Source organism: Sander vitreus, chromosome 4 (assembly GCF_031162955.1).
Source record: "Sander vitreus isolate 19-12246 chromosome 4, sanVit1, whole genome shotgun sequence".
In the NCBI taxonomy this organism is placed as follows: domain Eukaryota; kingdom Metazoa; phylum Chordata; class Actinopteri; order Perciformes; family Percidae; genus Sander; species Sander vitreus.
The window spans coordinates 37,784,332-37,811,720 of NC_135858.1; the positions used below are offsets into that span (position 1 = coordinate 37,784,332).

Here is a 27,389-nt window from a genome sequence, read left to right on the forward strand (position 1 = left end):
ACCCTAATCCAGGTAAAACTGCGAGGCGAGAAAACATAAGGACTCCGGGGAATAAGCTCCCCAGAGCTTGGTTAGTAACAAGCATTACTGGGACATGGATGCACACAGATGGAAAGACAGAGGAGAAAGAAGCTCAGTGTGTCAAAAGAAGTCCCCCGGCAGTCTAAAACTATATCAGCATAATTAAGAGCTGGTGCAAGGCAAACCTGAGCTAGCTCTCTAAGGGTTGGTAGATGAATCTGATGACTATGATGAGAAGCAGAGGACGAAGAACAAACTGTTTCCTGGTTTGTCTCAGGTGAGTCAGGTGAGGGGTGGAGCTCTGTCACGCCTCTTCTGCTAAATGTTGCTTCACCTGTAACACAGGGGTGTGTCTCATTCCTGAGTCGTGATGCTGGATATGTAGACTGATGCAACAGATATGTTTATGTTCAAAATAAGTTTTAATGTAGTGGAGGAGTAAAAATAAAAGATATCAGACAGACAGCTCAGCCACTCCCTGAAACTTACGTTCACATTGAGTCTTTGTTCTTGTAAATCTCTGGTTCAGTTTGTGGATTCAGCATCTGGTTGAAGTGGTAGTGTCCCAGTATTCCCAGTACTCCCTCCTGTAGATGTCCTCTCTCAGTAGAAGTGGTAGTGTCCCAGTATTCCCAGTACTCTCTCCTGTAGATGTCCTCTCTCAGTAGAAGTGGTAGTGTCCCAGTATTCCCAGTACTCCCTCCTGTAGATGTCCTCTCTCAGTGGAAGTGGTCGTTTCCCAGTACTCCCTCCTGTAGATGTCCTCTCTCAGTAGAAGTGGTAGTGTCCCAGTATTCCCAGTACTCCCTCCTGTAGATGTCCTCTCTCAGTGGAAGTGGTAGTGTCCCAGTATTCCCAGTACTCCCTCCTGTAGATGTCCTCTCTCAGTGGAAGTGGTCATGTCCCATTATTCCCAGTACTCCCTCCTGTAGATGTCCTCTCTCAGTAGAAGTGGTAGTGTCCCAGTATTCCCAGTTCTCCCTCCTGTAGATGTCCTCTCTCAGTGGAAGTGTTGGTCCGAAGGTGTGTCTTGTTGTGTGAGGCAGAATAACAAGCTGTTTCCTTGTTCATCTCAGGTCAGATGAGTCATGTGTTCATCATTCTAGTTTGTCAGGTTGAGTTTCATTCCACACTGATTAATCATTTCTTTAGTCCCCATCAGAAACTCGGAGGGTTTGGAGGGGGGGGGGACATACCACCCATATCCTCGGACGGTTTGGTACTGATTGTAAAGTTGTCTAGTTGTAGTAAATGTACAGTTGAACATCGAGGTAAGCATTAACTTTTGCTTCCCGACTGTTCTCTGAAATGGTTAAAGGGTAACTACCAGTTTCTTTTCAAGCTGGGCCCCGTTCACGTTTATTGGACAAGAAGCAAGGCTTTACAATTGCCCCATTAGGTTACATTGTAGCTCGGTTCGGGCCGGCTTGTGATCTCGCTCAATACTGGACCAAATTCAAAGATGTTTGGTCCCATCAGTCTATAAGACACAAATGCATGGGGAAAAAAACGGTAGTTACCCTTTTACACAGGCTTTGTGTTTCCACATTGCATATTAACTTTTTTTTTTTTTTTTAATCAAGCTTTTTTGAAAGGTTAGGTGTTACCTAATATTTCGAAAAAGCTTGGTTTTAAATAAATGTGTGTGTCTGTTGTCCCTGCAGTCAGAAGGTCAGTCTGAAGGAGAGGGTCTTCTCGTCTCCCCGGAGTTCAGGAACCAAAGGGAAAGGTTCCCCTCAGCATGGTGGGCCTTCTGTTTCTAAATGTTGTCACAAAGAACTATCAGATTATTGTCTTCTGTAGCAGTGGAAGAAGTATTCAGATCCTTTACTTCAGTAAAAGTACTAATACCACACTGTATAAATACTCTGTTACAGTAAAAGTGTGTAAGTATCATCGGGAGAATGTAGTTAAAGTATTAAAACATTGTAGTGTGTGTAAAGGATCCAACCAGTTGTGTGTTTAATGGTCTGAGCCTCTCAGCTGGACTTGTAGTCGTTATATTGTTGGCTAGTTTACTTTAGAATAAAACATCAGATTTATAAACTACATGTGTTTAGTGGTCAGGAATCTTAATGTGTAAAGTAACTAGTAACTAAAGTAACTAGTAACTAAAGCTGGAACAGATGAATGTAGTGGAGTAACTAGAGTAACTAGTAACTAAAGCTGGAACAGATGAATGTAGTGGAGTAACTAAAGTAACTAGTAACTAAAGCTGGAACAGATGAATGTAGCCGAGTAACTAAAGTAACTAGTAACTAGAGTAACTAGTAACTAAAGCTGGAACAGATGAATGTAGTGGAGTAACTAAAGTAACTAGTAACTAAAGCTGGAACAGATGAATGTAGCTGAGTAACTAAAGTAACTAGTAACTAAAGCTGGAACAGATGAATGTAGTGGAGTAACTAAAGTAACTAGTAACTAAAGCTGGAACAGATGAATGTAGTGGAGTAACTAAAGTAACTAGTAACTAAAGCTGGAACAGATGAATGTAGTGGAGTAAAAAGTACAATATTTCTCTGAAATGTAGCGAAGTAGAAGTAGAAAGTGGCATGAAAAGAAAAGCCTCAAGTAAAGTACAAGTACCTCAACCTTTGGACTGAAATATAGTACGGGAGTAAATGTACTTAGTTACATTCCACCACTGATCATGTGTTTCCTGTGGTGTTGAAGTTTAGTTTCCGTTTAGTTTATTTGAGGTGGTTTGGTTCTCTGTTGAGAAAGTAAAGACAGTCTGTCACATATCTTTTGTTTTCCACGGTCAGTAACATTTGTGGGCCTACTGGACTGAATGAACAGACAGGACAGTCACAGCAAGTTGTTTAGTTTGGTTTGTATAGACTTGAGCTTGTTTACTGGATGTACTGTACAGTCCTGGGATCAAGACTTGCATGTCCTTCTCCTTCCCTTCCACTATCTGCGATATTTATTCTGCATGGGACCCCGTCGCTGTATCCTTGGCTTTGCGCCGCCATGGAAAGCTGTGATTGGTTTAAAGAAAGAAAGTAGCTTGCTAGCTTGAAGTATGTTGTTGTTCCTCATAGGGAAGGGGTTTTGAAAACGGAAACACACAGAGTGGACAGGAAATTTGATTCCATTGATCCAGACTACAGGACAATAAACCAGAATCTGGTGTGTCCCATTATTGACCTCCTTCTTTGCTTCCCTACTTTCTGTCTCCAGGGACTCCCACCGTTGGATCCGGTGGTACTCCTGGTGTGGGTCCTGGAGTCCTGGGGAGCGTCCAGGCGCTGCGACGGTCCCCCAGCTTGGAGCCCAGTCTGGAGGACAGTCCCAGCAAGGTTCCAAAGAGCTGGAGCTTCGGAGAACGTAGCAGAACCCGACAGGCCTTCAGGATCCGAGGAGCTGCCTCCCGCCAAAACTCTGAAGGTAACAATCTGCAAAACTGCACAACAATCAAAACTCCTCCAGGACCCTAACAATAGCTTTAGCGAGCCTGGAGGATTCATCATTAACAAACTGAGGTTGATCTGATGAATAGATGGATCACATTAGAATACCGTGCCCCAAAGAGCGAGCTCGCTGACTGGATTTAGCCCTTAGATGATATAGTGATGATGAGTAGAGTATGATCTTCCTCTGATGAAGGTTTGTCTCCTCTCTCCTCCTGCAGTGCTGATAGAGATGCAGGACGAAGAGTTCAGACAGAAGAGCTCCCCAGGTCAGCGCACACACGCACGCACACAAGCAGGCAGACACGCACACAAGCAAACAATCATGCACGCACGCACGCGCACGTTTTATTTGACATAGTCCTCGTGTGGAGCATATTGCTGAATAAAGTTGTGTTCAATCAAATTACCACAAACTGGGACGTAATGTTTCAGCACAGAAGGTCACTGGACTTCAATTCACCTTTATTTATAGTGTCAAATCATTACAGATGTTATTTCAGGACACTTTACAGTAGGAGTAAGTCACACCGTCCCGGGTAATGCAGCCATAATCAGGTAATAAGTTAATATGTTTCATCCAGGTGCAGCTCAATGTTTCACACACACTGCAATGTTGTTGTTTCAGACGCCAGCCTGCCAGGAGAAGACATGGCTGATGACAACAAGAGCTGCCACTGCGAGTTCGTCCCACAGGATCTGACCCCGGGGTTAAAGGTCACCATCAGGGCCATCTGGTACCAACCGTCTACCAACATCATTTCTTTTATCAGTTTATCTGCTTGTCATTCATCGCTTTACTCATTGTTTATTTGCCGTTATTATTCACTGAACTCATTCTGCTTTTTATTCATGTTATTTTTGTTTTTGTTTTTTTCTTTTATTTGTGCTCACCACAGGCTCAAAGGTTACCATCAGCTGTTGGGTAAGACCAGTCAGTCTGACCTCCAGTTAGCTTCATAGTTTCTGTTGTTGCTGTTTTCTGTTGTCTGTTATTATTATTATTATTATTATTATTGTTGTACATTGAAAAGTCATAAAAAGTCATAGTATAGTATGTAGAAAAGTCATAAAAAGTCATAGAATAGAAGGCCTTTTATTGTCACTATACACATGTACAACGAGATTAAAAGCAACTCCTTTTTCCAGTGCCAACATGTTCGTAAAAGAAATGTAACATGAGATAAAATAAGTACTGCAAAAAAAGAGGGGGTGGTGGTAAGTTGCACAGTTCTAAGACATATACATATATAAAAAAATAAATAAAAAAATAAGTATGGTTTTATATACAGTGTGATATGCAGTGTGGAGTAATGCTATTGCACGGTATACAGAAATTGCACAGTATCATCAATATTATCGAAAGTATTAAATATTAAATATTGCACAGTAGGTCGGTAGAAGAGAGTCCAGGGGTTGGGGGTTAGAGGTTAGACTGTGAAGTCAGTGCATGTGTGAGTTCAAAGTGGTTATGGCTTTTGGGAAGAAACTGTTCTTGAATCTGTTTCGGTCCTTGTTCTGATGCACCTGTAGCTCCTCCCTGAGGGCAGCAGGTCAAACAGCTCAGAGACAGGGTGGGAGTTGTCCTTGGTGATGTTTTCAGCTTTGCTGAGGCAACACAAGGTATAAATGAATATATAAAGTCATAAAAAATGACCACTATATAAATTTATAAAAGAAGTGATAACACAAGGGTGTAACAAAAGACCATGTCATTTTAACATATTTTAACCCCCAAAACCCAACCCTGCATTGCTCAGGAAAGGAAATAAAGACAGAGTAGTAATGGCAATTGCAGTTATAACTCAACACCCAAACAAATAGTAATAATTATAAGTAATGACAGTAGTATTACTAGTAACAATGATAATGCCGTTACAAGGCAAGAGAAAAAAAAAAAACCCAAAAAAACCCTAGGAATTCCAGTCGAGCACAGCAAAGTCAGGGAGCTAAGGCATCAATAGTAGCAGGGTAAAGTGAGTTACTTCCTTGCCTATTGTAACACCAATGGAATAGGCTGCCCAGCATGCTGGAGCGCATTATTAAGGTACTGCCTAAAGTCCTTCCAGCAATTTATAAATAGATGAGGTTTCTTTTTGAGATTAAACATAATTTTTTCTGAGGCCATATAAGAGGTAACCTCCTTCAACCATAAGGAGATAGGAGGGGGAAGTTCGCTTTTCCACATGATAGCAATGCACTTGTTTCCAGCGATCAAGGCTAGTTTGATGAAGCGTATATTTTTCCTCCTATCAGCTGGCAGAGCTGTTGTGTCCCCTAACAAAACAAGTCTTTGCGAATGAGGAATTTCGACTTCTATGACCTTTTTAAGTATATCCAAAATGGAGCCCCAATAGTGTGTTAGTTTTGTACAGCTCCAAACATGTGCATCAGGTTGCCTGTGTCTGTCTTGCACCTAGGGCAGGTTTCTGAGATAGCACTGTTCATTCTATGAAGTCTTTCTGGTGTGTAATAAATACGATGGATAAGATTAAGCTGTAAGCGCTTATGGCGGCTGTTGTAGGAGAAGTTTTGGGCTTCTGCACATATTGCCTCCCAGTTACTATCCCTAAAGGTGTAATCCAGATCCTGTTCCCATGTGACCCAGGATTTTAACACATTATTTGCCAAAAGATCCAACATTCTACCGTAGGTTAGGGACACAAAGCCCCTTAGGTTTGGATGTCTTTTAAGATGATGTCAGTTGGGGGAGAGGCAGAAGACGTTAAGTGCTTATTCTTCTGTGAACTAATGAAGTGTCTGATCTGCAGGTATTTAAAAAAGTGTGTTCCAGGGAGGTTAAAGGCACTTTTTAGCTGTTCGAAAGGTTTAAGTATGTTGTTTTCATAGAGGTTGCCAAATGATTTGTGGCGGGATTGTATAATGGAAAACAATTTGGAGGTGTGGTTTATAAAATGATTACTTGTGCCAGCTTTCAGAGCATAATATGAGCGTATAAAGGGATTACCAGCCAATGATACCTCAGTTGCATGGAACTGCTGAATCTGCTTCCAAGCAGGGGGGTTATCCTATTCCGTCTGCCAAATCCAAATGGCTCTTAGCTGGGCCGCCCAGTAGAATAGTTCAAAGTTCGGGAGCCACCTTGCTTGGGATTGTTGTATAGAGTTTTCATTTTAATTCTGGGCACTTTTCCCCTCCATAAAAAAATAGATATCATGCTTTCTAATTTTTTAAAGAACTTACTAGGGATAGGAAGAGTTTGGAACAGAGGACACCTAGGTAGCAGATTCATCTTTATGCAGTTAACACGGGCTATCAAAGATATAGGTAGATGCCTCCATCTGTCCAGATCCCTCTCCGCCTTTAAAAGTAGGGGGTTGTAATTAAGCGAAAAGGTTCTATCTAATTGAGTGGGGATTGTCAGACCCAAGTATGTTATACACTGGGCATCCCATTTAAAGGGAAAGTTTACTTGTGGAAATTGCTCCGCTGGAGGATTGAGAGGCAAAGCCACGCTTTTTTGCAGATTTACTTTGTATCCTGATATGCTGCTGTAGGTGGAGAGCAAGTCGATAAGAGCAGGCAGGGAGGAGTTCAAATGTGTTAAAAACAGGATTACATCGTCTGCATATAGTGAGATGGTGTGGTCCACATCCTCAACCCTGACCCCTGAGATGGACGGGTGGGATCTTATTGCAATAGCTAAGGGCGCAATTGCTAACGCAAAGAGCAATGGTGAGAGCGGGCATGCCTGACGGGTGCCACGTGAGAGGGGGAAAGGGGGGGAGATGTTCAAATTAGTTTGGACCATGGCTGTGGGGTGGAGGTACAATAGTTCAATCATGTGTATCAGGTTTGGGCCCAAATTCATTTTACGCAGAACTGCAAAGAGATAGTGCCACTCAAGCCGATCAAAAGCCTTCTCCGCGTCCAGTGAGATGGCCAATACTGGATCATCGATGGATTTTGCGCAGTGCGCTATGTTGAGGAATCTCCTAACGTTATCAATCAGTGAACGGTTTTGAATAAATCCAGTCTGGTCCAGATGGACCAGATTGGGGACCACTGTACCAAGCCGGATAGCTATGATTTTAGTGAGCACCTTATATTCGCTTGACAAAAAGGAGATGGGTCTGTATGAGCCGCAAAAATTGGGGTCCTTCCCTGGTTTTAACAAAACTATAATTAGAGCCTGTTCTAAAGTTTGGGGTAATCTGTTGGTCTTGATTGCATGGTTGAACATATCTATAAGGGGATCCAATAACTTATTAGCACATTTTTTCAAAAAGTCCATTGAGAACCCATTGGGTCCAGGGGCTTTACCCCCTGGGAGCCTAGCCAGAGCCTCCATCACCTCATGTTTACAGATTTTAGCTTCAAGTCTAATCTGAACCTCCTCTGTTATCCTTGGAATATCCAGGTTGTCCAGAAAGCCATCCACATTGTAGCTATCTCCACCTTGAGACAAGTATAACTTGTACCATCCGACACCACTACCATCCGACGACTCCGTAGCAGGAATGCATCTAGCAGCCTCTTCTCTTCTAATCTGCCATGCCAATAGTTTCCCCGATTTGTCGCCCTGTTCGTAATAGCGCTGCCTTAACCTGGCCATTGCATTTTCTACCTCTCGAGTCGTAAGAACATCATACTCAGCCCTCTTGGCTGAATTAATTGTGATTGGGAGCGAGAGTGCTCGGTTTCAAGGGCCTTAATATCATCCTCTAGGGACACGATTTTGGTTTGATATTGTTTCTTCTTCCATGAGGAGTGGCTAATCTAATAGCCCCTGATGAAAGCTTTGAGGGATTCCCAAATTATGGACAGGGAGGCAGAGCCTACATTTGTGGTAAGAACAAGATCAATTTGCTCGTTAACTTTCATGATAAATTCCTCGTCATTAACCAGGTGGACAGGAAATCTCCAGCGTTTAGGTTTTATGTTTTGGTCCTGTTTGACTAAGTGGAGCAAAAGAGGGGCATGATCTGAGTGTGTTTTAGCCAGGTATTCACAAGATTTGACCAGATGCTCCTTCCCTGCATGGAGATAGAAAACGTCAATACGGGAGTATACTTTGTGTGTGTGTGAGTAAAAAGAGTATCCACGCAGTGATATGTGTCTCACCCTCCACACATCTATTAAATTAAGGTCAGCCAATTCGTTTTTAAGAGCCTTAGCCGCGGAAGATAGAGCTTTAGAGGTTTGTAGAGGATCTGTCTATAACAGGGTCCAATACCAAATTTAAGTCTCCTCCAATGATAAGCTCAGTAGGAGGACAGGGTATATTAAGAAAAAGATCCGTAAAGAATTTTGGCTCATCTTGATTAGGTCCGTAGACATTTAGCATAGAGATTGGAGCGTTATCTAGGAAACCACTGACCCAGACATATCGGCCCCCTTTATCCCTTACCGTGTGTTTTAAGTAAAAGGGAACTCCTTTTTTAATTAAGATAACCACCCCTCGGGCCTGAGAGCTAAATGAAGAAAAGTATATTTGGCCTTGCCACTGTTTACCCAGTTTGAGGTGCTCGGCCTCGGTTAGATGAGATTCTTGCAAAAATGCAAAATCAATATTATGATTCCTCAGGAAATTTAGAACTTTCCTGCGCTTTATTTGTTGGTTAATTCCATTGGTGTTCCAACTCAAGAATTTATACGTAGTGGTAGTAGACATGGTTTACATCATATGGTAGTAGGATATACAGGATAATGTTCTGTACTAGAATGAGAAAGACTTGGTACCTGTTGCAGTAAAAGTTATACAGAAAATGTACTGCCCTGACTGGAAGTACCCCCCCCCCCCCCCAAAAAGAAGAACCATTAGCCTATTCTTGCTGGCAAACGTAGTAACATACACCACTCCCAACGAGCAAAACCAGACTACCCGCAACTAGGCAGTGTGTAATAAACCGAGTAGAAACAAAACCAATAAAATGCACCTCTCGAAAGTCCCCCATTAGGTTAAAGAGATTATTTGTACCCACCTAGTCTAGGCTTAAATCCTTTAAAACTCAAATGGTCAAGGGCTCATGATTAAACCCATACATAGCTCACTTTTAAATTGAGTTATTGGGGGGAGTGGCACATGAACAGCTGAGAAAAAAAAGGGAGGAGGCATTTAGCCGTAAGTATATAGAGTCACTGTCTCAAGCATTACAGAAATAAATAAAAATAAACTGGCTTTATATATGCCACGCCTGGGTTACATAAACACCGGCTACTGCAGCAAACAAAACAGTGGTCTGGGGTTAATTACCAGTCATTAAGCAGTCTGTCGGGTGAAGGAAAGGATTAAAGTATTTTTGAGGAAAGAAAACAAGTACCTGCTCTACCGTGTGGATTGACTGACACTGTAACTATGGCGCAAAAGTGAACGTACCCTAATTCCACTCAAAAAAGTCACGGCGGGGAGCTGAGTTCAGGTGAGCATATCCGGGTGAAATTTGGTCAGGTAGTGCTCAGCCGACACCGGGGAGGTGAAGGTACGTCTGCCCTCCGGGAGGTCCAGGACCAGGTTGGTTGGATGAAGCAGCCTAAAGGAGATGGTTTTCTCGTGCAGCTTCTTCTTCAGCAGCGTGAAGGCTTTTCTTTTCCGGTAGAGAGTTGTGGACATATCCCTGAAGATCATGATAGTGGAGTTGCCATACTGCAGTGATCTTTTCTTCCGTGCCGCGTCTAGGATTTTCATCACGTCAGTGAAGCGGGGAAAGCAGACCACCAGAGCCCGGGGGAGGCTGCCCTCATCAGGTCAACACTGAAGTGAGCGGTGAGCCCGCTCAATCTCGATCAACTCTCCGGTCTCCAGGCCCAGTATTTTTCGGCGCATCGGTGCTTGGAAAGCTAGCGCTCACAATGCTAGTGCCCGTGTTAGCGCTGGGATTTGCAGTAGTTTTTCCGCTCCTATCTTCCTTTGTGGCTGCTTCATTCTTTTTCGGAGGCATTTTCAGTTTAGTAACACTTAACTGTCTCAGTTTGGAGTCTTATTCTTGGCTTATTTCGCTCAGGATAAAGGTAAAATCAGAAGTCTTTACGGGAGCTGGTTTCACTACGTCTATCCTCTACACCGCCATGTTGGATCTCCGTCGTCAGTGAACTTGACGATGAGGTTGTTGTGGGCCGGACTGCAATCGTGGGTGTAGATAGATAGATAGAGATACTTTATTTATCCTGAAGGAAATTAAGGTGTCCAATAGCTTATACACAACATACATACACATAGGCACACAGACATATGACATCCATGCACACATACTACAAAAATACAAAGAAAGATATCAATAGTGTGCCCTTACAGTAAAGTTTGGTTGTAGCATGTTTAAAGGAGCAGTGTGGGGAAAAATGCAGAAAGGTGCAATGGTATCATAGTGCAAGAGCGTTTCAGTGCAAATTCTATATCTATTCAAGTACAACAGGCAACACAATATATACAAAATTAATAAACATTACTTAACTATACATAGACACTAGTAAAAGACTTGAAGAAAAGTATAAGTTAAAGTTGAAAACTGTCCATACAGACAAAAAGACAGCGTGGTGTATTGACCATACAGGCAAGCTAGCAAAATGGGCAGATGGCTAATATAGCCAGTACGGGAGTCAAACAGTGCCATGACTTTTGCTATGTATAAAGGCCTTCAGATGAAGGCATGGTACAAAGGGCAGTGTGCAGAGCAGACTTAAACACTTAAGTCAATCCCCCGTCTCGCCTTCTTGTGTAGCATTGAAGAGCTTAATGGCCCTAGGGACAAAGGACCTACGCAGTCAGTTTTGCAAGACAGAGACAGGAGCCTACTACTGAACATGCTCTTCTGCTTGGAGAAAGTGGTGTGCAGGGGGTGGCAATCATTGTCCATTATAGAGAGCAGTCTCTTCAGGGTCCTCTTATCTGCAACTGATGTCAGTGACTCCAGCTCCATGCCCACCACAGAGCCAGCTTTTCTCACCAGCCTGTCCAGTTGTCCAGCATCCCTCTTCCTGGTGCTGCCTCCCCAACATACCACAGCATAGAAAAGGACACTGACCAGAGACAGTACAGGAGGGGGCTCAGCACACAGCCCTGTGGGGAGCCGGTGCTCAGCGTGCGAGTGGAGGAGAAGTGAGGGCCGAGTCTCATCGACTGGGGCCGGTTGGTGAGAAAGTCTTTTTTATCCAGGCACATGTGAGACGGGGAGGCAGAGAGTGACCAGTTTGGTGATGAGAACATCTGGAATGATTGTATTGAAAGCTGAGCTGTAATCCACGAAGAGCATCCGGACGTAGCTCTGCTGCTGCTCCAGGTGGCTCACTGCAGAGTGGAGAGCTACGACGATGGCATCTGTGGATCTGTTCACGCGATATGTGAAATGATCCGGGGGGAGATAGTCCTTGATGTGCTGATGAACCAGCCTCGAAGCACTTCATGATTACCGGAGTGAGGGCCACAGGACGATAATCATTTGATTCACCTCCATCTTCACCATCCTGGTGAAGATGGAGGTGAGCTGGTGGGCACACACTCTGAGCACCTTGCCAGGTACCTCCTGGGGTTCAGTGCCAGGAGCACCTGTCTGACATCGTGCTCCCACTCACAGTGAGTGGAGTGGTGCAGGAACCAGGTGGGGATGGGGGTAGGGCTAGAGTGGTGCAGGAACCAGATGGGGGCAGGGCTAGAGTGGTGCAGGAACCAGATGGGGGTGGAGGCAGGGCTGGGGCAGATGAGTGCTGCTGTTGTGATGTCTCAAAGTGAGCAAAGAAGCAATTTAGCTCCTCTGCCAGCGGTGCACTCAGGTCCCCTGTTGTTGCATCACAGCCTCTGTAGTTTGTGATGTCTTGTATACCCTGCCACACCTCACGTGTGTTGTTGCTGGACAGGTGGGACTCTATGCTCCTCTTGTGGTCTGCCTTGGCTTTCTTAATACCACTTTTCAGGTCGGCTCAAGCAGTCCTGTACAGAGCTCTGTCACCTGACCTGAAGGCAGCCTCGCGGGCTCTGAGGAGTGTGCAGAAATGGTTGGTCATCCAAGGTTTCTGGTTTGGGGAAAACCCAAATGTTTTTGTCCACAGTCACATTTCCAATACAGAACTTGATGTAGTCCAGTACTGTTCCTGTGAATGTTTCCAGCTCCTGGTGTTCAAATAAGTCTCAGTATGTCTGGCTGAAACAGTCCTGTAGTTTGGAGAGTGCATTTTCAGGTCAGGTTGTAACAGTCTTTATGGTGGGCCTGGCACTACATCTGAGGGGGGTGTAGGCTGGGGAGAGCAGGAGAGAGAGATGGTCTGACTGGCCAAGGTGGGGGAGGGGTATGGCTCTGTACGCATGCTTAATGTTGGAGTAAACATGATCTAGAGTGTTCTCTCCTCTAGTAGGACACTTGACGTGTTGGTAAAATTTTGGGAGTACAGTCTTCAGGTTGGCCTTATTAAAGGCTCCTGTGATTATATGAACACCGTCGGGGTGGGCCCACTGCCGTTCGTTTATAGTGTCCAGCAGGAGAGAGAGCACCGTGTTTACATTGGCGTCGGGTGGAATATACACAGCCGTGATGATCACTACTGTTAGCTCTGGTAGAAAGAAAGGCCGGCATCTTACAGACATCGAGGTCAGGGGAACAGTGTTTAGCTATAATTGTCCCGTTATTAACCAGTTATCATGTACGTACATACAGAGCCCTCCTCCTCTGCTCTTACAGTCCTCAGTCCTGTCCCAGCAGAGCAGAGTGCGGCCTGCTAGCTGCATGCTAGCATCGGGTAGCCCCGGGTGAAGCCAGGTTTCAGTGATAATCAAAACACAGCAGTCACGAACATAGCGATTTCCAGTGAGTTCTAATTCCAAGTCGTCCATTTAATGCGCCATGGGATCTGGCATTGGAGAGATACAGGCTTGGTAGAGGTGGCTTGTGAGGTTGTTTTCTTAGCAAAACACCGGACCTGCAGCTCCGCTTCTGCTTCCTCTCCCTCCTCCGTCTGCGCCGCCTTCTAGAACCGACAACAATCCATGGAGACCCCGGCGGTCTCGCTATGTCGTCTAGGATGTTGTGCGTATGATGAAAGGCACTCGAAATATATATGTGATGCTGGTCACAGATGTCCAAAAGGTTCTGGCAGGTGTAGCGGATGTTCGCAGAACTGATGTGTGCACAAACAAGAAACAAACAAGTACAGAAACAACAAAAAAAGAACACTGAAAAGGAGAGCCGTGAGCCGCCATCTTAGCTCTTAGTATAGTATGAAAAAAAAAAAAAAGACATAAAAAGTCATAGTATAATATTTCGCAAAAAGTCATAGTATAGTATGTCGAAAAAAGTGATTAAAAAGTCATAGTATAGTATGCTGAAAAGTCATAAAAGGTCATAGTATAGTATGTCGAACAAAGTCATAAAAAGTCATAGAATAGTATGTCGAAAAAAGTCATAAAAAGTCATAGAATAGTATGTCGAAAAAAGTCATAAAAAGTCATAGTACAGTGGTTCCCAACCTGGGGTCCGGGGACCCCTCAGGGGAGCGGCAAAGATCACAGGGGGTGCACAAGTCTTTATCTGGTTTGAGGTTGAGGTAAAAAAATATATTTGCACGTTAAACAAATTATGATAATACACATAGAATAGAATAGTATGTCGAACAAAGTCATAAAAAGTCATAGTATATTATGTCAAAAAAGGTCATAGAATAGTATGTCGAACAAAGTCATAAAAAGTCATAGTATATTATGTCAAAAAAAGGTCATAGTATAGTATGTTGAAAAGTCATAAAAAGTCATAGTATAGTATTTTAAAAAAAAGTCATAAAAAGTCGTAGAATAGTATGTCGAAAAAAGTCATAGGACAGTATGTTGAAAAAATTCATAGTATAGTACGTGGAAAAAAGTCATAAAAAGTCATAGTATAGTCCAAAAAGTCATAAAAAGATTATATGTATAGTATGTCCAAAAAGTCCTAGAAGTCATATTATACTGTCCAAAAAGTCATAAAAAATGTCTTAGTACAGTATGTGTCGAAAAAGTCAAAAACTCAGTAAAGTACGACGAAAAAAGTCAGAAATGTCATAGAATAGTGTCTAAAAAGTCATAAAGTCATAGTATGTCCAAAAAAGGTCATAGAAGCCATAGTATAGTATGTGTCGAAAAAGTCAAAAACTCAGTAAAGTATGTCGAAAAGTCATAGTATAGTATGTCAGAAAAAGTCTGTTAAGTATGTTGAGAAGTCAAAAATGTTGAGTGCAGGTGTGAATGTCTTTGACAGGCACTAGAGGTCAACAGTGACAGCTGACTTCCTGATGTTTCCTATCTCTCTCTCTCAGTATAATGCGATTCATGGTGTCTAAGAGGAAGTTTAAGGAGAGTCTTCGTCCCTATGATGTAATGGACGTGATTGAACAGTATTCAGCCGGACACCTGGATATGCTCGCCCGTATCAAGAACCTCCAGTCCAGGTAAGACCTCGGACCGCCGCCATGTTTATTTCATTCTGAATATTCTCTTTGTTGTCGGGACACTCGGTCCCAATGAAAACACTCGTTTAAAATAGCAATAGCCACATTTACTGAAAAAAGTATTATGCTAGTAAGCTGCTAATATTCTTGAATGCAGAATCTTTTATCTTCTGTCAGAAAGTTTCTCATAGTTTTTAGACTTTGTGTAGAAATACTGTATGTCACCTTCACAGTTTGATCAACTTGAGGCTGAAGGATTATGAATGGATATAAATAATAATCTGTGTGAGGTCCGTCAGAGTTTGACTTTTGCTGTCTCCTGATTGGAAGGGTGGATCAGATAGTTGGCAGAGGGACACCAATCACAGACAAGGACCGTCCCAAAACAGCCAACGAGGAGCTTCCTGAGGACCCAAGCATGATGGGACGGTTGGGGAAAGTGGAGAAGCAGGTAACCAATAGTCAACACTCTCGGACTCTGAACCTGCTGGTTTCTTTTGATGCAGCTTCAGTTTAAAATCTGAACACAATGTTGTGTCCGTCAGGTCCTCTCCATGGAGAGAAAGTTGGACTTTCTGGTAAACATCTACATCCAGCGAATGGGAATCCCTCAGGCTGAGACCGACGCCTACTTTGGACCCAAGGAGCCGGAGCCGGCCCCACCCTACCAGAGTCCAGTAGACCAACTGCAGAAAAGCCAGTCCATCTCCAAGATCCCCCAGTCAGTGTCTACACACCAACATGTTGTCTACGTGTTCACTTGTTGTCCCTTTGTTTTTGTAATGTAATGTCATTTTATTTAGACAATTAAACATTTACCTTAGTCATGATCCAGTCTGCATGGAGTGCTGCTCGGTGTGTAGAAAGTGTCCCTCTGATGCTCTTCAGTTTAAAAAGGTTGAAGGACTCTGAGGAACAAGAGAGGGTAAAGTTTAAATAGCCTGTAATAACTTATTGTATACAAACTTAAAAATAGGAAAATGAGGCTACAATTTGCACGAGCTCACCAAAATTGGACAGTTGAAGACTGTAAAAATGTTGCCTGGTCTGATGAGTCACGATTTCTGTTGAGACATTCAGATGGTAGAGTCAGAATTTGGCGTAAACAGAATGAGAACATGGGTCCATCATGCCTTGTTACCACTGGGCAGGCTACTGGTGGTGGTGGTGTAATAGTGTGGGGGGTACTATCCTATCAATATGGGCCAACAATTCTAAAGAATGCTTCCAGCACCTTGTTGAATCAGTGCCACGAAGAACTAAGGCAGTTCTGAAGGCGAAAGGGGGTCAAACAGTAATAGTATGGTGTTCCTAACAATCCTTTAGGTGAGTGACAAAACATCTTTAAACACATAAATAAACAAAAATAAACACATGAATGCATTTTTTTGTTCAGGGTGTTGCCTGGCGACCACGTTGAGAAGAGTCATTTCGGAACAAAGATGGTCCGCTCCAGCAGCTCCACGGGACACAGGAACTACAGCGCCCCCACCTGCCCGCCCTCAACCTCCTGGCAACCAATCAGCTCCCAGCTGCACCAGCAGGTCCCGCCCCAACGTAGCCATGGCAACACGCCGAGTCCAGTGGGGGACGGGTCACTGGTTCGACTCCCGCCTCCTCCTGCAGGAGAGAGACATGGCGGGAACCGATCGAGCCGGCACAGCGCTGGAGAGAGAGGGGGGGCGGAGCCTCCAGAGAGGGAGGGAGGAGAAGGGGGGGGGGGGGGGGGGAAGCTGGACAGTGATGCCTCCGTCTCCATCCCGTCAGTCGACCACGAGGAGCTGGTGCGCTCCTTCAGCGGCTTCTCCCTCTCCCAGTCCCGAGAGAACCTGGACTTCCTCAACAACGGCTTCTACTCCGCCAGCCGGGGAGGTGGTGCCGCCCGTTGCGCCACCGTCCGGCCGTACATCGCAGAGGGCGAGTCGGACTCCGACTCGGAGCTCTGCGCTCCCTCGCCGCACTCAGACCAAGCCTGGACCGGAACCAAGTAGAGCTGAACCAGCATAGCAATTCAAACAACGATCAAAATATGGATTTAAATTAAGAAACTGTAAAAAACTGAAACAGAGACTTTAAACACCAGCTGGAGTTACAGAGTAAGGCATCATGGGAACTGTAGTCTCACATTAGACCTATCTCCACATCCCTGCAGTATGGTCTGGCCGCCCCGCTCATCTATTCTGGGGTAGGGGTAGTGGTAGTGGTTCCTAACCTTTCTGGTCTGAGGTTTCCCAGCAGTCCTGTCAGATAAACTCACATACCCCTTCATTCATTCACAATGTTTGTTTCAAATGTTTAACACTATTCGTTATATAAAAGTGGATATTGTTGGCCTGGGAAAACCCTGATGAACTTGCGGCAAATTTGAGATTTGCTCTGCAAGGCCGTCTGGCCAAGAGCCCATTTCCAATTTTTCCAAATCGAGGCACCAATCACAACTGTTGAGGCGGGCTTCACACGATGACGATAGTGCAGCGACGTTGAAGCGTCATCTCCTTCATCGCTCTGATTGGTTGAAGGTCTATCCAATTGCGCCAAGAGGCATTTGAGCGGTGTCCGTTGGTGACGCCCCTTTGGAAATGGGCTGTGAATGAACCTTCCCCAGACCCGAGAAGGGTCTGGGGTCAACCAGGCTAGGCTATTGTTAATTTTTTCGTACAACTGAACTGTCAATATTATGTTTGGTATGGTAAGTAATCCTACTACTACAAACCTTCTAGGCTACTACTACTTGGAGTGAAGCTGAATGTTTGACCATATATCCATTAACGATTATTTTAACTAACTATTTCAACCATTCATCCAGTACTTATCTTAATCATTCAAACTGTTTAGCTTACTTTTTTTTACACTTAATTTCTGTCTGGGAATCACTGATTTAAACCAATCACAACTGTCCTGGGCGGTGCTAAGCCCCAGATGCACCGACTGCACCCCTGCAGAATAAATAGCGGAGATAACGGAGGAAGAAACGCCAGATGTGAGGATTTATCCCAACACTGAGCCAGACCAGAGGAACTATGGACGCCACAAACAACTGGCTCTATCGCTGGTTTTATTCATGAGAAAGTTTTAACATGTACAGCAAATGTTTGTTTTCACTATCACTGATTGGTTCACTGCTGGCACACACTCACACCTGATTGGTTGGTTGCTTTCCATGTTTAAGGGTAAACACTATTATCAGACACCTCACTGTTACAGTTGTTTCCCAAGAATCATCCCGAGCTTTCAGCATAAAAGTTTATTCTGCCCTCTACAGGCAGAGAGCTGGAACTACAGAAACTTTGACAGATACAACTTTGTGATGTCTTTGTAACCGTATCTGGCACGTTTGTGGCAAACTTTTTGCAGATATATCTAAGTTTCTAGGTTCTAAGATTTGAAGGAATCTTTCACTTTGGACTTAGAAAAACTGTTTCACCATTTTATCAACTAAACGAATCGAGAAAATAATCATCACATTAATCGTTAGCTGCAGGCCTAAAATATGTCACTGTTATTCATTCATAAATCCCAATGGCTGATTAAATAACCCAGTGACAGGAATGTAAACAATATGTGAAGATCCGTCCAGCGCAGCGAAGAGTTCAACATGTCTGACCAGCAGTGGCGAGCTAAGAGATGTAAATATGAGTGTCATCATCAGACTGTAAACGTTTAGTAACTGTCTGTACATCTGATCAATCTGCTATGGAGCAATGTGGGATCAGCTGTTAAATTACTTTAATGCCATCATAAATTTATCTGCATGTGAACATTTTATTTACCATTTACATGGACACAAAGAAGGAAAGTTGTTTGTCATTTGTTTTTTGAAGTAAAACTGAAAATATTTACTCATATTTTGTGAAGGGTTTTCGTCTGACCTTTAAATGTTTAAACCACCTGATAATTGTTTCCATGGTCACCGTCTGTCAGTTCATAGTGATTGCCTGTTTGATTGTATTTCAATATTAATTAAAAACCTTAAACCATCTTCAGTTTTTGTTACATGTTAGTTTCAGATCTACGAGCAATAACAGTCTGTTTTTATAAAAACCTACAGACGTGTTTTCATACAGACTGTAACTTTATTTAAAACTTCTTAAATGAACAAAAAAAACGAACAGATTTACACAGTGAGCACAGACGAGGTGGAGAAAACTGCTGCTCCAGGTGGCCATCTTGGCTGTCATCACTTCTTCTTGAACCTATTGGACAGAGAGAGACAGGTAAACTCACCGGGAGCTGCTACTACAGAGTACTAGAGAGAGAGACAGAGAGAGACCGAGACAGAGAGAGACAGACGTACTCACCTTGAGCTGCCAGGATGCTTCCTGTCCATACCAAGACGCTTCCTGTCCGCGAAGGACGGGCTGTAGACAGACAGAATGGTTACAGTTAGACAGGTGTACAGACAGACAGGTGTACAGTAAGACAGACAGACAGACAGCTGTCTCACCCAGCTCTGTAGTGTTTCAGAGCTTTGTTGCTCGTGTTGGTCAGCTCTTTGTCGAACACAGACTTCTTCCCTCCTTTTCCTGCTTTCTGATTGGCTGCTGCAAAGACAAGTTCAATTTAATCACTTTCAGCAGTTTAATCTTTACTTTTAGCAATACTGATGTAGTATATCTGAGTACTGATGTAGTACAGTGGACATAAAACACCCGTTAAAATGCCAGGTTTTTGTGATGTAAAAAAATGAGACCAAGATAAATCATGTCAGAACTTTCTCCATCTTTAATGTGACCTATGACGTGAACAATTTAAAAACAAACTGAAATCTTTAAGGGGGGAAAAAAATCAAAAATGTACAATAACTTGGTTGCATAAGTGTGCACACCCTTAAACTAATACTTTGTTGAAGCACCTTTTGATTTTATTAAAGCACTCAGTCTTTTTGGGTAGGAGTCTATTAGCATAGCACATCTTGACGTGGCAACATCTGCCCACTCTTCTCTAAATCTGTCAGATTGCGAGGACATCTCCTGAGCACAGCTCTCTTCAGATCACACAGCGTGTCGGCCGCATGGCGTGTCCGTTTTTATTTGGGCTCCCATGGTAACAGGTTAGAGCGTGCACACTGCCTGCGTGACACGCACGTCTCAGAAAACGCGTGCATGCTAGAAATAGGACCGACGCCTATTTTTCACACCACACACCAGCGTGTTGGAAGCGTCTCCAGGCAACATAGAATACGAAGATGTTTATATGTCATTTAGACACAAATACATTTAATAAATGATATGTTGATGTTTGAAAGTCTCGAGGTTTACGACATGAGCCGCCACGCTATATAAATGTCATGCTACACAGATAAATAATTATTGATTTATTGAAGCAATATTCTGGAGCCTATGCTGCCGTCAATCCTGCTGACGTTGTCTTTCAGATCAGAATATGTTTCATGTTTATGCAGCAGAAACATCCATGTGTCCAGACAGGCTAGAAACAGCAGCTCACACCACGCTACTGGTACACCAGTCATCACGCAGCCGCCACGCTACAGAAACACCACGCTCACGCCACGCTACAGAAACACCACGCTCACGCCACGCTACAGAAACACCACGCTCACGCCACGCAGCCGCCACGCTACAGAAACACCACGCTCACGCCACGCAGCCGCCACGCTACAGAAACACCACGCTCACGCCACGCTACAGAAACACCACGCTCACGCCACGCACGCCACGCCACGCTACAGAAACACCACGCTCACGCCACGCTACAGAAACACCACGCTCACGCCACGCAGCCGCCACGCTACAGAAACACCACGCTCACTCCACGCAGCCGCCACGCTACAGAAACACCACGCAGCCGCCACGCTACAGAAACACCACGCTCACTCCACGCAGCCGCCACGCTACAGAAACACCACGCTCACGCCACGCAGCCGCCACGCTACAGAAACACCACGCTCACGCCACGCAACAGCAAACGCCACGCCACGCCACGCAGCCGCCACGCAACAGAAACACCACGCTCACGCCACGCAACAGAAACACCACGCTCACGCCACGCTACAGAAACACCACGCTCACGCCACGCAGCCGCCACGCTACAGAAACACCACGCTCACGCCACGCAGCCAGTGTGTAGCCAGCGTAAGGTCCCAGTTCCAGCTGAAGAAAAGCAGCCCCAAAGCTGCCACCACCATGCTTAACTGTGTATGGTGTTCTTTGGGTGATGGGTAGTTTTTGCGCCAAACATAGTACCTTTTGAAATTATGGCCAAAAAGTTTAACTTTGGAAAAATTCACAAGAAATTTTGACAGTGTGCCTGGCTAACAGTAAATCTGCTGTTTGACATGTCCTGAAAAGAGAGGACAACACGGCCTACAGTAAAGAGACGAGGACAACACGGCCTACAGTAAAGAGACGAGGACAACACGGCCTACAGTAAAGAGACGAGGACAACACGGCCTACAGTAAAGAGACGTGACAACACGGCCTACAGTAAAGAGAGGACAACACGGCCTACAGTAAAGAGAGGACAACACGGCCTACAGTAAAGAGACAACACGGCCTACAGTAAAGAGAGGACAACACGGCCTACAGTAAAGAGACGACGACAACACGGCCTACAGTAAAGAGACGACGACAACACGGCCTACAGTAAAGAGAGGACAACACGGCCTACAGTAAAGAGAGGACAACACGGCCTACAGTAAAGAGAGGACAACACGGCCTACAGTAAAGAGACGAGGACAACACGGCCTACAGTAAAGAGACGAGGACAACACGGCCTACAGTAAAGAGAGGACAACACGGCCTACAGTAAAGAGAGGACAACACGGCCTACAGTAAAGAGAGGACAACACGGCCTACAGTAAAGAGACGAGGACAACACGGCCTACAGTAAAGAGAGGACAACACGGCCTACAGTAAAGAGAGGACAACACGGCCTACAGTAAAGAGAGGACAACACGGCCTACAGTAAAGAGAGGACAACACGGCCTACAGTAAAGAGAGGACAACACGGCCTACAGTAAAGAGAGGACAACACGGCCTACAGTAAAGAGAGGACAACACGGACGACGACAACACGGCCTACAGTAAAGAGAGGACAACACGGCCTACAGTAAAGAGAGGACAACACGGCCTACAGTAAAGAGAGGACAACACGGCCTACAGTAAAGAGAGGACAACACGGCCTACAGTAAAGAGAGGACAACACGGACGACGACAACACGGCCTACAGTAAAGAGAGGACAACACGGACGACGACAACACGGCCTACAGTAAAGAGAGGACAACACGGCCTACAGTAAAGAGGACAACACGGCCTACAGTAAAGAGTCTCCATGATAGGAGGAGGATTTGTGTTTGGTTATTCAGAACTTCCTGTATTCCAGGATTATATTCTCCAGCCAGTACTTGCCAGAAATTCCTGCAGCTAGAAAATCCTACTAGATCAGCTAAACTTTATTTGTGATTAATTCTATTCTTCTATTTAACATGAGTTTGAATGTGATTGCTTAATTCTGACCACAGACCCAATTATAAGAGGGTGTGCACACTTATGCAACCAGGCTATTATAAGGTTTTTATTTTTTATTTTCCCCCCTCGAAGATTTCAGTTTGTTTTTCAATTGAATTGGTCACATTAAAAAGTGGAAAAAGTCACAAACTGGCATTTTAACAGGGGGGTGTGGACTTTTTATGTCCACTGTATATCTGAGTACTGATGGTATATCTCAGTACTGATGTAGTTTACGTGTGTACAGTATTTCGGACCTTTGATTGGCGTCTCATCCTCCGGCATGGCTCTCGCTCTCTTCGGGCGTCTCTCTCTCTTGGCCGCTCGCTCAGCGAACATCTGAGCCTTCAAAATCTCAAACTGAGAGCGCTCCTCAGACTGACAGACAGACAGACAGACAGACATCATTACACTAAACCTGAATCAACAGCTCCAACAGAAAAACATCTCTGATTCTTTCTAGTTTCTTCTCTCCTCTGTGACAGTCAACTGAATATCTTTGAGCTGTGGATAAAACAAGACATGTGAGGACTTTTATCTTGAACTGCTGCCTCAACCAAACTCCATACAATTAACTGCACATTTATGAGCTGAACCCTTCAGTCACCTTCAGACCCAGCAGGTCACTGAGTAATTCTTAGCTTATATTCTTCACTTCCTGGTCTTACCGTCAGATCCTTCTTCTTGCCGTCTTTCAGGAACTTTTCTCTCTTCTTCTTCCCTCTCAGAGCGAGATCAAACTCCTGTAGAGCCTTCGACACTGACGGAGAGAAACAAGAGTTCAAATATGCAGTCCTAGTAAAGTTACAGAGTTCAGTTAACTGATGAAAAGTCAGGGTCAACATGAAGAAAATCAAGTTGGGGGGGGTTGTTGTGTCTGTGAATGATAGAGTGGTCTAGCCCTACTAGGGGGGGGTTGTTGTGTCTCTGTGAATGATAGAGTGGTCTAGACCTACTGGGGGGGGTTGTTGTGTCTCTGTGAATGATAGAGTGGTCTAGACCTACTGGGGGGGTGTTGTGTCTCTATGAATGATAGAGTGGTCTAGACCTACTCTATCTATAAAGTGTCCTGAGATGACTCCTGGTATAGGATCTGATACTAGAAATAGAACTGAATTAAATAAAGGAGTTACATGTTGCCACACCTGCCTCTCTACTGGTTTAAATTGTGTGTATCATTGTGTTTTTGTGTGTATCATTGTGTGTATTTGTACTCACCGCGGCTCTGTTTTCTCTCCTGCTGAGTCTGAAACCAAACTCGCTGTGAGTCAGAAGAGGAGGCGGAGCCATCGAGGCGCTTCTGAGCCACACTCAACTATACACACACACACACACACTCTGTTAAACATGACGTGTTTAAAAGAAGCTAGTTAGCCTGACATGCTAACAAATCATTTCAACGAGCAGCCTGAAATACCAGCAACTGACCGCCAAAACAAACAATTCATCCGTTAGTTTGTAAAGCAAGACGGATTTATCTCTACAGCACATTTCATCACCAAGGCGCTTCAAACGTGCTTTACATTAAACATTACAGAGGGGTAAAACTATAAAAAACCCTTTGTTAACAAGAATATAAAAACAGCTAAAATAGAAGAAGAAATGTTTAAAATGCAAACTCCTGGCTGTTTTGGAAGAAGGAAGGAGGAAGAAGGAAATAAGGAGTGTAACAGGTGAAGCAGCTTTAAAAGTGAGTTTTCTTTAAATGCTGTGTAGTAATTAGAGACTATGTTAGATGGGGTTAGCATCAGTGTACCTTGGCCTCGGACGCAGCCAGCTCTCTCTCCTCTCTCTCCAGCTTCATCACAGCTTCCACGTCTTTCTCCAGCTTCGTGATCAGATCTCTGAACTTCAGGATCACGTCTGAGAGACAGGAAACAGTCACTGCTGTTATCTGACGTTTATGGTCTCAATCACTAGTTTCAAGTCTTCTTCAATAGGGCATGATGTTCATTTAGTAAATGATATTCCCATTCATTTGAAAACAGACTGTCAATCAGGACAGAGGCTTAGCAATGCTAACCATGCCAACTCTGGGGACATTAAAATAGACCTCAACTTGTTTTTGACCCTCTCACTTCAGCAACGTTCACTGGAACATGTTGGTAACTTAAGGGAACATCAGCAGATGTTCTGTTCTGCTGTACATGCAGATGAATGTCTCCAGTACCCGAGGTCTGTGTTTATCCACCGGTAAATCTCCCGTTGGATGACTCGCTTCAGAAGGGTTGAAAATCTGAATCTTTCCCTCTTTAGCGTTTAGCTTAGCACGGCACCATGAAACCATAAACAACACAGGCGTGTCATCCTCCCCAGCTCTGCCCTCTCATCCAAATATGGATGGATATAATAACACTTCTTGCTCCAAAAAACCCGACAGCCAAAATGCAAAACTCAGTCTGTCTGTTACCTGGCGGGAGGACGCGAGCCTTCACGCTGCTCTTGGCTGACTTCACCACCTCCTTCAGCATCCTCCTCTCCGTCTCTCCAACCAGAGACACCGAACGCCCGGAGCGACCGGCTCTCGCTGTACGGCCCACACGATGGACGTAGTGCTTCACCGTGGACGGCATGGTGAAGTTTATCACCTGAGACACAGACAGGGAGTGAGAGAGAGACAGGGAGGGAGGAAGAGAGAGAGAGAGAGAGACAGAGAGAGAGAGACAGAGAGAGAAAGACAAACAGTAAATCCACAGTAATTTAATTTATTGTACAGTAACTACAAAGATACCTAAAGGAACTAAAGTAAAGGGTGAAGAACTAAAGTAAAGGGTGAAGAACTAAAGTAAAGGGTGAAGAACTAAAGTAAAGGGTGAAGAACTAAAGTAAAGGGTGAAGAACTAAAGTAAAGGGTGAAGAACTAAAGTAAAGGGTGAAGAACTAAAGTAAAGGGTGAAGAACTAAAGTAAAGGGTGAAGAACTAAAGTAAAGGGTGAAGAACTAAAGTAAAGGGTGAAGAACTAAAGTAAAGGGTGAAGAACTAAAGTAAACTGTGAAGAACTAAAGTAAACTGGGAGGAACTAAAGTAAACTGGGAGGAACTAAAGTAAACTGGGAGGAACTAAAGTAAACTGGGAGGAACTAAAGTAAACTGGGAGGAACTCTCACCGTTTTGACTCCATCGATGTCCAGACCTCTGGCCGCTACGTCTGTTGCCACCAAGATATCAATCTGATCGTCCTTAAAACGCCTGAGAACATAGAGAACAACGAGGGTAAATACATATTACACATATTAGTTATTGTCTCTGGTTCTGTGTACCTGAGGTTCTCCAGTACCTTGTTCTGTGTGTGTGTGTGTGTGTGTGTGTGTGTGTGTGCCTGAGGTTCTCCAGTCTTTGGTTCTGTGTACCTGAGGTTTTCCAGTCTCTGGTTCTGGCTCAGTTCTCCGTGCAGTTCTCCGACCTTCAGCCCCAGCAGTCCCAGCAGGATGTGCAGTCTGTGAGCCTGTTTCCTTGTCTGAGTGAAACACATCACGTGATCCTGAAAGGTCCGTGTCAGCAGCGCTAGAACACACGACAGTTAGTGTTCGGGGGGGGGGGGGCGCCTTTAGCAACATCATTAGGACTGTTATGGTACATGTATCCGTCCTGAACCGTTTCGGTACAGTGTGTGACCCAAACACAAAAAGTCTGTATCATATAATAATGTTTTAAACACACACATCACACACTTAATGTTTTACACACACCCGTCTGTAATGACTGAAACCCTGACCAAGGTACCACATGCAGTGCTTTCCTCAAAAACAATTGATAGATTAGAGCTGTAACGGTACGTGTATTCTTGCCGCACCGTTTTGGTTCAGGACATTCTGTATGCCCGGTGACCCAAACACGTCAACAAAGTCTGTTTATCTCGACTACATGCAACAGAAATTCTGTAGTGGGAGTTTTACTCTGAAAGCTCCGAGAGTGCACTAGTTGTGTATCAGCTGTAGCATGATGCTAGTTAGCTTAGCCCAGTTAGCCTTGTTAGTCGAGTTCAATGGACAACACTTTGTTTCAAACTGTCTGCTGACATTGTTCACTGAAGTTGAGTCCGTCTGTGGAAACACTAAACATTTCATTTATGAGGGCATTCCTCCAATGTGGCGATTAGAACGAAACAAAAACTGACTGGAAGGTGAGTCCTTCTCCCCACAGACCAGACAAAGTACTAATGCTATAGTATATCACACACAGACAAAGTAATAACTAGTGCAGTATTCTCAGTAATACTACATTATTAGAACTGCAGTTTTCTCAATAATACTACATGGTTAGAACTGCAGTATTCTCAGTACTACTACATGATTATCATATTATTCTCAGTACTACTACATGATGATTATAGTATTATAAGTACCTACCAGCCACCACAGCCTCTCTGTCTCCTTCTCGGTTCTGTCGGATTCTGACAAACTCTTGTCTCAGAAACGGAGCGACGTCAGTGTTGCTGTTAACGAAGATCCTGACTGGCTGCTTCAACGACACGGCCGCCAGTTCCTTCACCTGGAGACACAGGTCACATGACACACTGAAACAGCTGGAGACACAGGTCACATTACCCAATGAAACAGCTGGAGACACAGGTCACATGACACTCACCTCCTCAGTCATGGTGGCAGAGAACAACATGGTCTGTCTGTTGTAGGAACACAACCGGATGATCTCCTTCATCTGCTCTTCAAAGTACTCGTCCAGCATCCTGACACACACAATAAAACGCTGAGTCATGGTTTCAGACGGAGTTTACCGGTGCTGACGTGTTTCTCTGTGGCTGCAGGCGCTTACCGGTCGGCCTCGTCCAGGATCAGGATCTCAATGTGACTCAGCTCAAAGCTCGGCGTGTTGTGAAGATGATCAATCAGCCGACCCGGTGTAGCTACCAGAACATCTGGCCCCGCCCTCAACGCAGCCTCCTGAGACTTCAGGTCCAACCCGCCTAGACACCAACGCACACATTAGTCTAGGACCAGGGGTTAGGGTTAGGAACTAGTCGCAACTACGATTATCTTCACTGTGGATTAATGTGTGGGTTATGTTCTGGCTGAATGGATCAATTTTTTGGTCTCTAAAATGTTGATCAGTGTTGCCCAAAGCCCAAGATGATGTCATCAAATGTCTTGTTCTCTCCACAAC

The 27,389-nt window shown here is 44.4% G+C and overlaps 2 protein-coding genes across 4 annotated transcripts in view; one reads left to right on the forward strand and one right to left on the reverse strand.

Moving 5' to 3' along the window:
• The window catches only part of kcnq2b (potassium voltage-gated channel, KQT-like subfamily, member 2b), a 33,971-nt gene extending 15,192 nt beyond the window's left edge, over positions 1-18,779 (forward strand). Inside the window, exons 12-19 of one of the 2 annotated variants that reach the window (XM_078249542.1) lie at positions 1,686-1,765; positions 3,205-3,411; positions 3,656-3,703; positions 4,063-4,171; positions 14,670-14,801; positions 15,132-15,252; positions 15,347-15,522; positions 16,198-18,779. In XM_078249542.1, coding sequence (XP_078105668.1) covers positions 1,686-1,765; positions 3,205-3,411; positions 3,656-3,703; positions 4,063-4,171; positions 14,670-14,801; positions 15,132-15,252; positions 15,347-15,522; positions 16,198-16,792 — 1,468 coding nt within the window. In that variant the 3' untranslated portion in view covers positions 16,793-18,779. Of the gene's footprint in view, positions 1-1,685; positions 1,766-3,204; positions 3,412-3,655; positions 3,704-4,062; positions 4,651-14,669; positions 14,802-15,131; positions 15,253-15,346; positions 15,523-16,197 lie in introns of those variants that run through there. The other variant, XM_078249543.1, reaches the window with a different exon arrangement.
• A 73-nt stretch (positions 18,780-18,852) lies between these two features.
• Positions 18,853-27,389, reverse strand: part of ddx27 (DEAD (Asp-Glu-Ala-Asp) box polypeptide 27) — a 15,769-nt gene continuing 7,232 nt past the window's right edge. For both annotated transcript variants that reach the window (XM_078249539.1, XM_078249540.1), the window contains exons 9-21: positions 27,042-27,192; positions 26,856-26,955; positions 26,618-26,759; positions 25,619-25,772; positions 25,376-25,457; positions 24,679-24,856; positions 24,025-24,131; positions 23,487-23,583; positions 22,937-23,028; positions 22,526-22,646; positions 19,246-19,342; positions 19,100-19,159; positions 18,853-18,994 (exon numbers count right to left, since the gene is read on the reverse strand). In XM_078249539.1, the coding sequence (XP_078105665.1) occupies positions 18,979-18,994; positions 19,100-19,159; positions 19,246-19,342; positions 22,526-22,646; positions 22,937-23,028; positions 23,487-23,583; positions 24,025-24,131; positions 24,679-24,856; positions 25,376-25,457; positions 25,619-25,772; positions 26,618-26,759; positions 26,856-26,955; positions 27,042-27,192 (1,397 nt within the window). In that variant the 3' untranslated portion in view covers positions 18,853-18,978. The remainder of the gene's footprint in view (positions 18,995-19,099; positions 19,160-19,245; positions 19,343-22,525; positions 22,647-22,936; positions 23,029-23,486; positions 23,584-24,024; positions 24,132-24,678; positions 24,857-25,375; positions 25,458-25,618; positions 25,773-26,617; positions 26,760-26,855; positions 26,956-27,041; positions 27,193-27,389) is intronic.